The sequence below is a fragment of the Aquarana catesbeiana genome, linkage group LG13 (assembly GCF_042186555.1).
Source record: "Aquarana catesbeiana isolate 2022-GZ linkage group LG13, ASM4218655v1, whole genome shotgun sequence".
Classification (NCBI taxonomy): domain Eukaryota; kingdom Metazoa; phylum Chordata; class Amphibia; order Anura; family Ranidae; genus Aquarana; species Aquarana catesbeiana.
Genome location: NC_133336.1, coordinates 100,960,086 through 100,975,670, shown reverse-complemented (window position 1 = coordinate 100,975,670; position 15,585 = coordinate 100,960,086). Strand labels below are relative to the sequence as shown.

The window sequence follows — 15,585 nt, the reverse complement described above, 5'->3', positions numbered from 1 at the left end:
CCTCATCCCCACAACCCTGGCTGGTGGTTGTGGGGGTCTGTGGGCGGGGGGCTTATCGGAATCTGGAAGCCCCCTTTAACAAGGGGACCCCCAGATCCTGGTCCTCCCCCCTGTGCGAAATGGTAAGGGGGTACTTTACCCCTACCATTTCACTAAAAAACTGTCAAAAATGTTAAAAATGACAAGAGACAGTTTTTGACAATTCCTTTATTTAAATGCTCCTTCTTTCTTCTTTCTTCTATCCTCTATCTTCCTTCGGTTTCTTCCTCCATCTTCTTCTTCTTCTGGTTCTTCTGGTTCTTCCTCCGGTGTTCTCGTCCGGCATCTCCTCCGTGGTGTCTTCTTCCCTTCTTCTCCTCGGGCCGCTCCGCATCCATGATGGCATGGAGGGAGGCTCCCGCTCTTCTCTTCATCTTCTTCTCTTCATCTTCTTCTCCTCATCTTCTTTTCGGGCCGCTCCGCATCCATGATGGCATGATCGCTGTGTGACGCTTCTCCTCTTCTGACAGTTCTTAAATAAAGTGGGGCCACCAGGTGACCCCGCCCCCCTCTGACGCACGGTGACTCGACGGGACTTCCCTGTGGCGTCGCGGGGACTTCCCTGTGGCGTTGCCCCGCCCCCCGCTATTTAAGAACCGTCAGAAGAGGAGAAGCGTCACACAGCGGGAGCCTCCCTCCATGCCATCATGGATACGGAGCAGCCCGAAAAGAAGATGAAGAGAAGAAGATGAAGAGAAGAGCGGGAGCCTCCCTCCATGCCATCATGGATGCGGAGCGGCCCGAGGAGAAGAAGGGAAGAAGACACCGCGGAGGAGATGCCGGACGAGAACACCGGAGGAAGAACCAGAAGAAGAAGAAGATGGAGGAAGAAACCGAAGGAAGATAGAGGATAGAATAATGTCCGCCGGGCACCCGTGATTGCCCGTTAACCGGGCCGGACCGTGGATCTGTGTGTGTAAACACACAGATCCACGTCCTGTCAGTTGAGAGGAGACCGATCTGTGTTCCCAGTACAGCGGAACACTGATCGTCTCCTCCCCTTGTACGTCCCCGCCCCCTACAGTTAGAATCATTCCCTAGGAAACATATTTAACCCCTTGTGTCCCCCTAGTGGTTAACCCCTTCACTGCCTGTCACATTTACACAGTAATCAATGCAATTTTATAGCATTGATCGCTGTATAAATGTGAATGGTCCCAAAAATGTGTTAAAAGTGTCCGATGTGTCCGCCATAATGTCGCAGTCACGAAAAAAAATCGCGATCGCCGCTATTACTAATAAAAAAAATAAATAAATATTTTTTTTTTTTTAAATGCCATAAATCTATCCTGTATTTTGTAGACGCTATAACTTTTGCGCAAACCAATCAATATACGCTTAGTGCGATTTTCTTTACCAAAAATATGTAGAAGAATACGTATCGGCTGAAACTGAGGAAAAAATTAGTTTTTTTTTTTTTTAAATTGGGATATTTATTATAGCAAAAAGTAAAAAATATTGTGTTTTTTTCAAAATTGTCGCTCTTCTTTTGCTTATAGCGCAAAAATAAAAACCGCAGAGGTGATCAAATACCACCAAAAGAAAGCTCTATTTGTGGGGAAAAAAGAACGTCAATGTTTTTTGGGTACAATGTCGCACTACTGCGCAATTGTCGTTTAAAGTGCGACAGCGCTGAAAACGAAAAATTGGCCTGGGAAGGAAGGGGGTGAAGGGGGCCCTGTATTGAACCGGTTAAAATCCATACCAGACCTGAAGGGTCTGGTATAGATTTTGAGGGGGACCCCACGCCAATTTTTTTTTTTTTATTTTGGCCGGGGTTCCCATTAATATCCATACCAGACCTGAAGGGCCTTGTATGGAATTTAGGGGGACCTCCCACGTCGTTTTTTTTTTTAATTTTGGTTCGGGGGTTCCCCTGTGGGGAATTCCCATGCCGTTTTTATCAATGAACTTCTATGTGTATTGTCGGACCGGCAATGCATTAATAGCCGCGAGTAGTTTTAAATGACTTTTTTTCCTTTGAAATGTCATTTTGCTGTCAGACTGTTCTAAACACGGGAAACATGCGCCCCTTTACGGGCATACTATAGACACCCCCCAGGTACAAAATTTAAAGGGATATTACACTTTAAATATTATTAAAATCACTGCTCCCGAAAAAACGGCCATTTTTAACACTTTTTTTTGCATTGAACCATGTCCCCTGGGGCAGGACCCAGGTCCCCAAACACTTTTTATGACAATAACTTGCATATAAGCCTTTGAAATTAGCACTTTTGATTATTCATGTTCGCGTCCCATAGACTTTAACGGTGTTCGCGTGTTCGAACAAACTTTTTTCCTGTTCGCAAGTTCTGGTGCGAACCGAACAAGGGGGTCTTCAGCTCATCCCTAGTGGTGGCGAGTCCACCTTATTTTGAAGCCTATTAGAGCCTATGGCTCTAATCAGTGCTTCAATAAAAAAACTCTGGCCTCTGTAATTCATATGCCTGGTGACCCAAAAGGGGACAGACACATGAATAGGGGGCGGCCGCGGATAGATACATGCTATGCGTGAATGTATCCATTATGCATATAGGAGGTGGCAAGGATAGGGGGCGGCGGTGCCCGGGCGCCCCTAATAGACGGGCCGCCCCTGGTCTTCGTGCTAGGAGAGTGTGATTGAGTATGCTGTCAGCACAAAAACAGATGTATAGTACATATATATGGTAGCACAGCATAAGGCATACTCCATGCTGCCGTATATATGTGTTTGGAAGGGATTAAAGGTGCTCTCCATGTAGAATTGTGTTATTAACAATGCAATTGCCAAATTCACACCAATGTGTTGCATCGAAATTCAGTGCACATTAAGGAAAACAAATTATTTTGGCCTCTGCTATAAAAGAAAAGCACATCAATGCAATACGATAAAAAAATAAATAAACAGCATGCCAACACATCAACTCAAGTGTGTTTATTGCTTGCTAAATGCAATGCACCTGATGTGAATCCAGCCAAAAACTTGTATTTGTACAGGTAAATAAGGTAATCATAAAGTAATTTCAGCATTCCTGTACTAACCCAGTCTACCGTACTGCCTTTTTGGTAATCAGTTGATTGTTGAACACTCCTGCTTGTGATGCCCGCACAGTACCACAGACTGCCGTCTCTCACATACAGAAAACGTTTGTCGCTCTCAGTGAATTAATATAGTCAAACTTGCCTTTGAGGTTTAAGCCTTTGAGGTTTAAATGTAATTGTTGATGCAGGAAACGCAGGAAGATGATTTATTCTTAAATAAATAAAAATACTTATTGTTTCAGTTTGTTGATTGTTTTATTTCTTCTTTATTTTTCTTTTTTAACACATGAGATGCTAAAACTATATTCAAATATAATGCGAGAAGAAAGGTCTTGGCAAAAAAATGCCAAAAATAACTTGGATATCATGAGGACTATAAATGATATGAACATATAAAACAATGCAGTCCGCAAATCATGAAGATTGCTTGGGCCATATAAAAATAAACATTTGTATAGGAGATAATCTGCTTCTAAAGTTGGGTGAACTGCTTGTTTTGCAAATCAGTTGATGTTCTACACTAGACAGTGTGAATAATTTGGTGCCTTTTGGTGACTTTTGGTGACTTTTAATCTTCAATACATTGGCTGTGCCCTCCTGTACAATTGGATCATTGTGACAGAAACATGAGGCACATGAACTGTTTGTTGCTAATTCATAGATCTATAACAATGACATGTTATAGAGGAAGAGTGATCACAAAAGGTTTCTATTTTTTTAATCTTCTGCATGTGCATGAATGTTTAGAGCAGCTATTCTTAACCAGAGTTTTGTGGAACACTTGGGTTCAGCCAAAGGATTCTAGGGGTTCCTTGAGCAGTAGTGGATTGATCTTCCATCAGATAGTGCTGCATAGTCCTCAGGGTCATGGTCATCTGAAAGAGACAGGGGTTATAGTCACCTGACAGAGCCAGCAGCAAAACACCAGCTGTCTGCAATGGCTTAATTTTCCCAGTGATCACTACTACTAAATGGTGCATTATTTTTACTGATCACTAATGTATGATGCATTCTTCCTTTCACTGATCATAGATTTAGGGGTATTTCTCTCACTAATTCAAAATGTAAGGATGCCCTTCTCCCACTGACCACTGTAAATGGACACCTCTACCATTGGCTACCCGTGTAAAGGGCCCCTTTATTGAACACCAATGTAAGGATGCATTTCTCTATCATCCAGTAAGTTGAGGCAGGCTTCTTTTCTGGCCATTATTATAATTATTTATTTTAAAATGATTATTAGTAAAAATTATTTTATCATGGGAGGTATTGAAAAATGACCGGCCTTGGGTGTCAAATATTGTAAGTATGCAGAGTCCCTATTCTTTTAACTATTATTATTTCTAAAACTTAATGAACTTGCAAATGTATCTCAGGGACCTAAAAATGATTTCAATTTCCTTTGGGGTCAAAAGGTGGAGAAAGTCTGTTTTAGAGCCACAGGGATCTAATCACAGAAAGGTATGATTTGTTTCTTCAATTGCATTTGGTTGTTTTTTTTTATTATGATTTTACAATCTCTTTTATATACAGTATGCCAACCTCTCCTTATTGGGAAGGCCTACACAATTTGTTTAATTTATAGCCATTTGTTTAGGCCCTGTACAGGTATGGGTAAACGTAAAGGAGAGTGTATGGGCAGGTTGAGATCAGCATATCTGGAATTGCCAATTTCAAATCAATTTCAAATCATTATTTCATGTTGAAGTGTTAGAATAAAAAGATCTCCGAGTGGTCACATAACAGTAGTCCCTTTTCTGCAAGTACTAGTGGTCTTGGTTACTCGTATGACACTTTGGTGTGGTGAATAAGTAGAATACAGTTGCATATAATATCCAAGTGTATATAAGAAAATACTTATTCTCTACCCATTTTGCAGAGCTGTCAAAATGAAGAAGAAGATGAGGAAAAAGAAAAAACATTTGAAGTGAGTTTGTTTTCCCTTTCTAATAAAATTACATATTACAAACAAAGTAATGTCTTAAAATAATTGTAATGGTTTCTCTAAGGTAATTTTCACAAATTTTTCATTCCTCCTTGTTTTTAGTCTCCAGCAGCTTAACATGCAGTGCATTTTGTTAAGCTAACAGAATGTTGATTTTAGTAGTGCTGAAGTTGGATGCCTTACTGGTTGTTGTAAAAAAATATTTTCTCATTTCTCTGCTTACAGGAAAAAGAAATGGAAAAACAAAAGACATTATACCAGCAGGCCCGTCTACATGAGAGGGGGGCTGCTGAGATGGTGCTACAGATGATCAGTGCAAGTAAAGGTTAGATTGCATCTTCTGACGGTATAAATGTTCCATAAAGTAATGCATACTTGTTTCATGAGTTTATTCATAAATTTTGATGATTATGGGTATTTTACTCAGTGATATCATTAAAGTGTGCTTCTTCCTAGTTTACTTTAAAGCCCATCAATGGGCACCAGCATTATTATAGTTTTAGAATGGTAATTGATTCTTAGGCTTTACAAACATTCTTTTTATTTCCAGTTGATTTTTGTGAATTGGCAGGCTTAGATGGAGACTGAGATACAACGCCAATGCTGTTGTATATCATACATGCAGTACTGTTGTAGTAGGGTGCAAATGTTCAGCAGAAATAAAAAGGATGTTTTTTAAGCTTTTTGAACAAAATCTGAGAGTACATTACTACATTGCAAGATATATCATTTATAAAGCTAAAACTATAAAAATGCTGGTGCTCACAGGTGAGATAAATGTTTCCAGAGTCAGTCCACAGAACAGAGGTCAAGTCACTGTTTCATTGCCCATTGAGGATGCTGGAGGCAAAGAGATGATTTTGGAAGCTGAACTGCTGTGCCTAAAAAAAAAAAAAAATGCCTCATCTGGGACTAGAGGTGTCACCTGTTTGACTGTGCAGTGTGTCAGGTGTTTATAAATTGCTAGATTTGCTGCACAGAATTACAAATCCTTAAGGCTGGGTTCACACTGGTCCGACAAACGCTCCGACATTGGGAGCTCATGTCGCATGACGTGTGAAATTTAATGTTTCCCTATGGGAGCCGTCCTAACTGGTCCGACACAAGTCGTTCCGACTTTAGAAATGCTCCCTGTACTACTTTGGTCCGACTTTGATCCTACTTCAGTCTATTGACTATCATTGAAGTCGGATCAAAGTCGGATTGCCGTCTTGCATGATCCGACTTTGGCACGCGACTTGTGCTCAGATGTTCTTGAGGGGGAACTCCGCGCCAAATTTTAAATAAAAAACCGGCATGGGTTCCCCCTCCAAGAGCATACCAGGCCCTTGGGTCTGGTATGGACCTTGAGGGGAACCCCCTACGCCGATAAAAACGGCGTGGGGGTCCCCCCCAATCCATACCAGACCCTTATCCGAGCACGCAGCCCGGCCGGACAGGAATGGGGGTGGGGACGAGCGAGCGCCCCCCCCCCTCCTGAGCCGTACCAAGCCGCATGCCCTCAACATGGGGGGTTGGTGCTTTGGGGGAGGGGGCGCGCTGCGGCCCCCCACCCCAAAGCACCTTGTCCCCATGTTGATGAGGACAAGGGCCTCTTCCCGACAACCCTGGCCGTTGGTTGTCGGGGTCTGCGGGCGGGGGGCTTATCGGAATCCGGGAGCCCCCTTTAATAAGGGAGCCCCCAGATCCCGGCCCCCCACCCTATGTGAATGAGTATGGGGTACAGCGTACCCCTACCCATTCACCTAGGAAAAAAGTGTCAATTTAAAAAAAAAACACTACACAGATTTTTAAAGCATTTTATTAGACAGCTCCGGGGGTCTTCTTCCGACTTCGGGGGTCTCTCCGGTTCTTCTCCACGCTCTCCGGATCTTCTGCCGGGCTCCTCCGCTCTCTTCTGCTCTTTTGCCGCTCTTTTGCTAAAGCGGAGGAGCCCGGTCTTCAATCTTCTGCCTTCTGCCTTCTGCCCTCTTCTCCTGATGTTGACACGACGCTCTCTGGGGCTAGAATGCTCTCTGTGCGCTCTGCTCTGACTTATATAGGCGGTGACCCCGCCCCCTTATGCCGTCACAGTCCCTGGGCATGCTGGGACTGTGACGTTTTAGGGGGCGTGGTCATCGGGTGATGACCACGCCCCCTAAAACGTCACAGTCCCAGCATGCCCAGGGACTGTGACGGCATAAGGGGGCGGGGTCACCGCCTATATAAGTCAGAGCAGAGCGCACAGAGAGCATTCTAGCCCCAGAGAGCGTCGTGTCAACATCAGGAGAAGAGGGCAGAAGGCAGAAGGCAGAAGATTGAAGACCGGGCTCCTCCGCTTTAGCAAAAGAGCGGCAAAAGAGCAGAAGAGAGCGGAGGAGCCCGGCAGAAGATCCGGAGAGCGTGGAGAAGAACCGGAGAGACCCCCGAAGTCGGAAGAAGACCCCCGGAGCTGTCTAATAAAATGCTTTAAAAATCTGTGTAGTGTTTTTTTTTAAATTGACACTTTTTTCCTAGGTGAATGGGTAGGGGTACGCTGTACCCCATACTCATTCACATAGGGTGGGGGGCCGGGATCTGGGGGCTCCCTTATTAAAGGGGGCTCCCGGATTCCGATAAGCCCCCCGCCCGCAGACCCCGACAACCAACGGCCAGGGTTGTCGGGAAGAGGCCCTTGTCCTCATCGACATGGGGACAAGGTGCTTTGGGGTGGGGGGGCCGCAGCGCGCCCCCCTCCCCCAAGGCACCACCCCCCATGTTGAGGGCATGCGGCCTGGTACGGTTCAGGAGGGGGGGGGGGGGGCGCTCGCTCGTCCCCACCCCCATTCCTGTCCGGCCGGGCTGCGTGCTCGGATAAGGGTCTGGTATGGATTGGGGGCGACCCCCACGCCGTTTTTTCGGCGTAGGGGGTTCCCCTCAAGGTCCATACCAGACCCAAGGGCCTGGTATGCCTCTGGAGGGGGAACCCATGCCGGTTTTTTATTTAAAATTTGGCGCGGAGTTCCCCCCTAAAGATTCATACCAAACACAGTGCCGGCATTGGCGGGGATCCAAGTCGGATCCCCGTTCATTGAAAGTCGGACACATGCCGGCTTCATGTCGCAGGGCAAAGTCGGATCCAAAGTAGGACGGCTGTCGTGTCGCACCAGTGTGAACCCAGCCTAAGGGCTGGTTCACCAGGACGCAGTGCGGGAAAGGAACATTCCATGTGTGGTTCCCAAACTGCAGGTGATTGCATTGCCCTGGCAATCTGTATGCAGGTGCCAGTGTATTGTTAATGGCACCGCAAACTTGCATTTTGCAGCCAATTCAAGTGAATTAACTGTCAATACGGGAATGCATAGGAATCGCATGGGAACGTGAGCCGCGGTCCCATGCAATCCTGATGTGAACCGACCTTAAACAAGCAAAAAGTAAATATGTATGTATTTAAAGTTTTATTTAGCTTTTTTTTATTAGAGCTTTAATAAACGTAGAAAAAGTCCACGAAAGAGGAGCTCCAGGCTCCTTCAGAAAAAAATGAAAGTCAGCAGTTACAAATACTGTAGCTGCTGACTTTTAATATTAGGACACTTACCTGTCCAGGAATCCAGCGGTATCCTTGCCTGAGCTGATTTTTCAGTCAGCTATTGGGGGCTGCCAACGCCACCTCCACTGAGGGAAACCGCCTTTGTAGCTCACAGCTGGTTCCCTACTGCACATGTGCGAAGCGTGCTGCATTCTGTTAATGGGCCGGTTGTGGAGGGAAGAAGAGGGGGGCCGAACTTCCAGGTGAGTTCACCTTGGCAAACTCAGCCAGAAGTGGGAGCGGGTACCTGTCAAAACCAGGTACCCTCTCCTCCCTAAATGGTGCCAAATGTGGCTGCAGGGGGGGAGACAGACAACCACAGCTTCCCCTTTTGGGTGGATCTCTACTTTAAGTTCTTTTTAAAAAGTTACATTGCTTCTGTTACAGAGGAAGGTAAAACATTCTAACAAACTCATAAGTTCTGAGCTTCCTGATCTACAATCCCCTTCTCCAAGTAACTGTATAAATATCCTATTTGGACTATAACTCTTAAAGCAAAACTATATTGCATCTGAGCACCACAAACCAAAAGCGCTGTTTCATTAATTTTAATATTCAAAACAAACTCATTCATCCATCCAATATTTTATTTTGCTGAGAAATCAGAAGGACATATAATTCATGAAGCAATTTACTTCCTGGAATCCATCTACCCTTAGCTCAGGCATGCAGAAAGGAGGGTGTGCTTAACTGAGAAAATCCCTCCTCCTCTCTTTAAGACTCCTGTGATGTATGACATAATTTGCTAAGGCCTGGAAACCAGGAAGTAACTAAAGAAATGTAAAAAAGTTTTAAACAAGTAAATATTATATACTTTGCTATCTATTTACCAATGCCTAAGGATTAAAAATATAATTCAGTAACCTTTAAAACAAATAGTGTAAAATCTTATGTGTATAACCTCTCTAATATAAAGTGCTGGCGCTTAACAAAAATCAAAATAGTCCATAACAATATCATTGTTCATTTAAAGCAGAAAATGCAAAAATCCATAATAAAGTGCTGGCTCTTCACACCGTTAAAAGTGCATCCCCAGTGGCTTATGGTTCACTCTGATCCCCAGCATCCCCAGAGGCTTATGGTTTGACTTTTGATTACAAAGCGCGTTGTATAATGATGCTAGATGCTTGACTTCTGATTACAAAGCACTTTGTATAATGATGCTAGATAAGCAGGAAGGTGGATGGCTTTCTGGTTGCGTTAATATTCCCTCAAGAATCAATTAAGTAAAGCACAGAGAAAAAGGCTCATAGCGCAACAATGTAGTTTTATTAAAACAGTATGTTTAAAACAGCACGCGATAAATGTCTCAGGCAAGACACCACTGCAAAAACTCTTGTATCACAAATCCAACTTATACAGACCCCTTCTGTGCTTGTATCAGAATTATGGTGTATAGCTCTTCCAGTGCGTTTCGTCACACTGGATGTCATGAGGAGCGGACAAGGCACTGTATTTCCACAGCAGTGCATATACCCATGCATGCCATTTATAGTAAGATACACACATGCAAATTACCTGTTGTGTTTGACTTGCCACTGCAGTATTTTACACATGTGTATAATTTTTCCTTGTTTTCTTTATACTTTTTTTTTAAGTTAGTGTAAAATGAAGTTTACAAAAAACAAGCAAGAAAAGCAGCATGAGAAGAACCATAGGCTGAAGTACACACAAAAAATGATTACCTTTATATTCCAAGTGATCCCTCCATTGGTTTGTATGCCCTGCCGCTGACCATGTTGCTCGAGTTGACCCTAGTGTAGAGCAGCATGAACAAGCTAAGTGGAAGGATCATTCGTGGATTCCCGAAACACTTTACAATCTGACTGTACAATCTTGTCTCAATTTACTGCAATTGTATAATTTGGGACCTACTTAGACCATCCATTTAATTTGCATCTAGTCAGGCAGTGCTAGTACAACCCAGTTGTTGGTAGAGCTAAAGCAGTTTGTACAGTCAGACTGTGAAATTTGTGGTGAACTGTAGGTCTGGCTTATAGGGAATGATTGCTAGCTTGAGGCAAACACAGCTCATGCTGGTCATCGATAATTCGTGTTTTTTTTTTTACTCTTATCTGCCAGGAGGCTGATCAAAAAAGAAATGAAAGGATTCCCTCATTCACACATTGGGGGTGGATAGAGGAATCCTCCCTGCTGTGTCACTGTATTTGGACAGCGGGACTCTGCATTTTCAGAATACACTGATCAGCGCTGCAGCCAATTAGCTGCAGGGCTGATCAAGCAAAGTTTTCCAAAACTTTTGTTCAAGAGGAGTTGATCAGTTGGTGGACTCCTCTTGAACGGGAATGGCCATAGATGGATCGAAATTTGGCCAGCCCCTGCTGAACCGACCAAATTTTGATCCATGTGTGGTTTGCCTTAGGTTGCACACACTGCAAGGATCAGCAAGGTTGAAGGCTGCAAATATTGGATGGCTGGGTGCATTACAGAGACTGCTTTAAACAAGATGGCTGTTTATTGTTTATTTCTCAGCCCTCAGTCTGCTATATAATGAAAAAAAAATTGCATCAGCATCTGAACATAAGCTGCATTGACTCAGAAACCACTTTTTTAATTAAACTTTTACTTTAATAATTGGCCATAATAAGTTAATATTCATTGCATTGAGGGTGTATATTCTTTATTACACAGGTGAAATGAGCCCTATGGTTGTGGAAACGCTCAAACTTGGAATAGCGATTTTAAACGGTGGCAATACAGTGGTACAACAGGTAACAAAAACCACTAAATTCTTTCTTTACACTTTACTAATTAATGGGGGAATTATGAGTAGGGAAGGACTAAGCTTTCAGCAACTCTTTGAGGAGCAGATCGAAAGAGAACTGTGTGATGATTCACAGAATACTTCTGGAAACACTTCACTTACATTGTGTTCATAAAAAGGGAAGTGTGGCTGGAATCTAGGTTTAAACTTTCAATTACCTTAACACTATCTCCAAAAGTCAGTCTCTCAAAATCAGACAGTGAACTTAATATATACATTATATGTGGCTGATAAGTGTGCATGTCTCCTTTAGATTTACCATCAACTATGTAGTATGAGAGCCTGCCAGATTTGATGCAAAGTAAAAAGGCTATTTAGATTTGTCATCATAGTATATCATTTTAATAAAGGTGATTGTACAGGAATAGTACAATCGGATTGTATAGTGTATGGCCAGCTTTAGATTTTGTTGTTTGACTGATTATATATTCTATTAGTGTCTGAAAATGGTTATTCCGTCCTAAGGTTGTATTTATATTTACAGAAAATGTTAGATTACTTGAAAGAGAAAAAGGATGCAGGATTTTTCCAGAGTTTGTCTGGTCTAATGATGTCATGCAGGTGAGTGGGTTTCTGTGTGTGTGTGTGTGTATGTGTATATATGCATATATATATATATATATATATATATATATATATATATATATATATATATATATATATATATATATATATATATATATATATACTATATTACCAAAAGTATTGGGAAGCCTGCCTTTACATGCACATGAACTTTAATGGCATTCCAGCTTTGGTCCGTAGGGTTCAACATTGAGTTGGCCCAGCCTTTGCAGCTATAACAGCTTCAACTCTTCTGGGAAGGCTGTCCACAAGGTTTAGGAGTGTGTCTATGTGAATGTTTGACCATTCTTCCAGAAGCGCATTTGTAAGGTCAGGCACTGATGTGGACGAGAAGGCCTGGCTCAAAGTCTCTGCTCTAATTCATCCCAAAGGTGTTTTATCGGGTTGAGGTCAAGACTCTGTGCAGACCAGTCAAGTTCCTCCACCCCAAACTCGCTCATCCATGTCTTTATAGACCTAATATAGTGTATATATTTTTATTTTATTTTTTCAATTCTACAGTGTACTTTCTTTTGGCCTTGGGAAGATGTAATCCTGTTATTTTCACTTGTTAAGTGTAAAACATAACATTCAGCAAGCTTATTTTCTCATGGTAAAATGCAACACTGTAAAGCATATTACTAGAGTCAACAACTGATTCAATCCCACGCTTTTTTACCTTATAGGGTACACTAAACACAAGGTCAACTCAGCATCGTTACTAACAGTACGGCAGAACCCCCTCACCAACGTAGGTCAATTCAAGACCAGTTCTCATTTTGTTCTTTGTTTCTTTTTGCTTCTTTATTCAGTGTTCTTGACTTGAATGCATTTGAAAGACAGAACAAAGCAGAAGGCCTTGGAATGGTTACAGAAGAAGGAACGCGTAAGTATGAGCGTCATTCTTATGAACACCTATCATTGAAGATTAAAGTCATACTTTATAAAAAAGCGGCAGACATTTTGAACAGCATATCACAAATGTGAACACATTTAAGAATCCAACTTTTAGAAACTGAGATCCTGAATCCTGACTGAAGCATTTAATGGTATCACTCGCAAAGCAATACTGTAATATGTAGACATTGAAAACTGTATTCCATTACCTGTATTCATCTAAAGGAGTAATAAAATGCTACATCCTTGTGTAAAATTGGGAAACTAATGTATAAGACCAGAGCACTAGATAGCACTCACATTTTAGGGTTTAACTGTAACTGAATCTGTGCATGTTGGGCATATTATTTCACTTTCTGCTTTGGGGTAACACAATCCACATTTTGGTGGACTGACCATTAAAAACATGGGCTGAACACTTATGTGGAGTGGCTGGATGTGTGTCTATACTGGAACTAATCCATGTTTATACAGTTTATTTTTTGGGGTAAAAATGCCCAAACCAGTTAGATAACAATATCAAATCTATAGTGCAAAATGTTAGGAAAAGGTAAGCTGCTAAATGACATGTTTTGTCACACAATAGCCACTTTAGAAAACATTAATATATTGTTTAAACCAGGGTTAGGCAACCCCCGGGACTGGTGCCGCAAGCGGCACACAAAGCCTCTTTTGCCGACACTCGACTCCCTCCCCATCAGCAGAGCAGCGCAGGGAAGTGTCAGTGAGACACTAATGCATTCCAATTTCAGAATTCCCCATGCTGCACCTGCACTGAGGGGGAGGCACTGTGCCTCCACACATTGTACAAGATGGGAAACTTTGTTTGGTTCTCTAACTTTGCTGTAGCTGCGATTGTCAGCTTTTGTGATGGGGAAGAGATTAGGTGCAGTTCCTCTTGGGGGGGGTCCCTGTTTCCAGGAGGAGGAGGACTGTCATTGGCCCCTGCTAAAGCCAATCACAGTCCTGCTAGCCCTGCCCACCATCTGGAGGAAGAAGACTCGCTTGGTTGCCACTACCAATCTCAGAAAGTAGGGATTTACCTGTTATTGAGAAAACCACAATCAGGTGACAGTTTGTGGAATTACTGTTGAGCTTCTAGGAACCGTGTTGAAATTATTCCTGAACCTTTGCGTCACTTACTACTGAACCCCTGCACTCTGTGTCCCTTTAAGCCACAGCCAGTTTTCAGCGCAATGAAAATCACACCCAACTTTTGCTGCGGCGCAGAGCACCGCACTTTTTCTTAACTGCGAGGGGCCCAACTTATGATCCTGCACACAGGCCCATTGCATTCAGAAAATGCCCATGACCTGGGCTCATCACATACATCACATACAAGCACGTGGGCTGGATGCGAGAGGTGGATCAGCAGAATGAGTGTGCCAGGACAGGTAGATGTGTCTCATCGCTGCCTCCTTTCACCACTCTGCATATCATGCACAGTGGCGTCGCTAGGGGGGGTGACACCTGTGGGCAGTGGCACTGCTAATGCCGCAGGTCCTCACCCCTACACATCTCTTGCTGGCTGTGTCACACATCGGACTGAAACCACCTCCCTGTTCTCTGTTTAAGTCTACAGGAGGGGAAGGTGGCTTTGGTCTGTGGCACTCCGCTGTATGAGAGGGAGTCCAAGGAACACACCGCTGTATCCCGCGCTGTTCTGAGGTCTGTAAAGTTTAAGGTCTGCAGTGATGGAAGAGGGGTCTGCACTGATGGAGGGGGTCTGCACTGATGGAGGGGGCTCTGCACTGATGGAAGGGGGTCTGCACCAGGCATTGAGGGGGGTTGGAAATCACGGAGGGGGGTGGTCTGCACTGAGAGAGATCTGCATTGATGGAGGGGGTGATATGCACTGAGGGGGGTCTGCACTGATAGAGGGGGGGTCTGTACTTGGTGGGGGGGTCTGTACTAAGTGAGGGGGATCTATACTGTGGGAGGGGGGTCTGTACTTAGTGGGGGGTCTGTACTGAGGGAGGGGGATCTATACGGCAGGAGGGGGGTCTGTACTTAATGGGGGGGTCTATACTGAGAGAGAGGAGTCTGTAGTTAGTGGAGGGGGGTCTGTACTAAGGGGTGGACTATAGGTGGTGGAGGGGGGGTGACACCAATTTTTTTCTGCACCGGGTGACACCAACCCTAGTGACACCACTGATCACGCATATCAGATGAGAAGAGGGTACAGCGGTGGGGAAAATGAGTAGGAGGGGTTCAGAGGTGGGACAGATGAGCAAGGGAGCACAGTAATGGGGCAGATGAGCAGGGGGTTTAGTGTTGGGCCAGATGAGAAGGGGGTTACAGTGGTGGGACAGATGAGAAGGGGGGCTCAGTGTTGGGGCAGATAAGCGGGGGTTCAGTGGTGGGACAGAAAAGCAGGGGGGTAGAGCAGTGAGGCAGATGTGAAAGTAGGTGTATTGGTGGGACAGATGAGCAGGGGGTTACAGTGTTGGGGCAGGAAAGCAGGGGGAACAGAGGTGAGACAGATGTGCAGGAGGTACATTGGTGGGGCAGATGAGAAAGCGGGTTACAGTGGTGGGGCAGATGAGCAGATGGGTTCAGTGTTAGGACAGATGAGGTGATTCAGTAGTGAGACAGAAGAGCATGGGGATACGGCGGTGGAGCAGATGTGCAGGGAGGTACAGTGGTGGGGCAGATGAGCAGGAGGTACAGTGGTGGGGCAGATGAGAAAAGGGGTACATTGATGAGGCACATGAGCAGGGGGGTTACAGTGGTGGGGCAGATGTGCAGGGCAGTACAGTGATAGGGCAGATGTGCAGGGAGGTA

General features: G+C 44.1%; 1 protein-coding gene across 7 annotated transcripts in view; it reads left to right on the top strand.

Annotated features, from left to right (window-relative positions):
- RYR3 (ryanodine receptor 3) overlaps positions 1 to 15,585 on the top strand; it is a 1,082,755-nt gene that overhangs the window by 841,564 nt on the left and 225,606 nt on the right. For all 7 annotated transcript variants that reach the window (XM_073608696.1, XM_073608694.1, XM_073608691.1 and 4 more), the window contains 5 exons: positions 4,943 to 4,990; positions 5,234 to 5,333; positions 11,208 to 11,287; positions 11,825 to 11,901; positions 12,717 to 12,790. In XM_073608696.1, the coding sequence (XP_073464797.1) occupies positions 4,943 to 4,990; positions 5,234 to 5,333; positions 11,208 to 11,287; positions 11,825 to 11,901; positions 12,717 to 12,790 (379 nt within the window). The remainder of the gene's footprint in view (positions 1 to 4,942; positions 4,991 to 5,233; positions 5,334 to 11,207; positions 11,288 to 11,824; positions 11,902 to 12,716; positions 12,791 to 15,585) is intronic.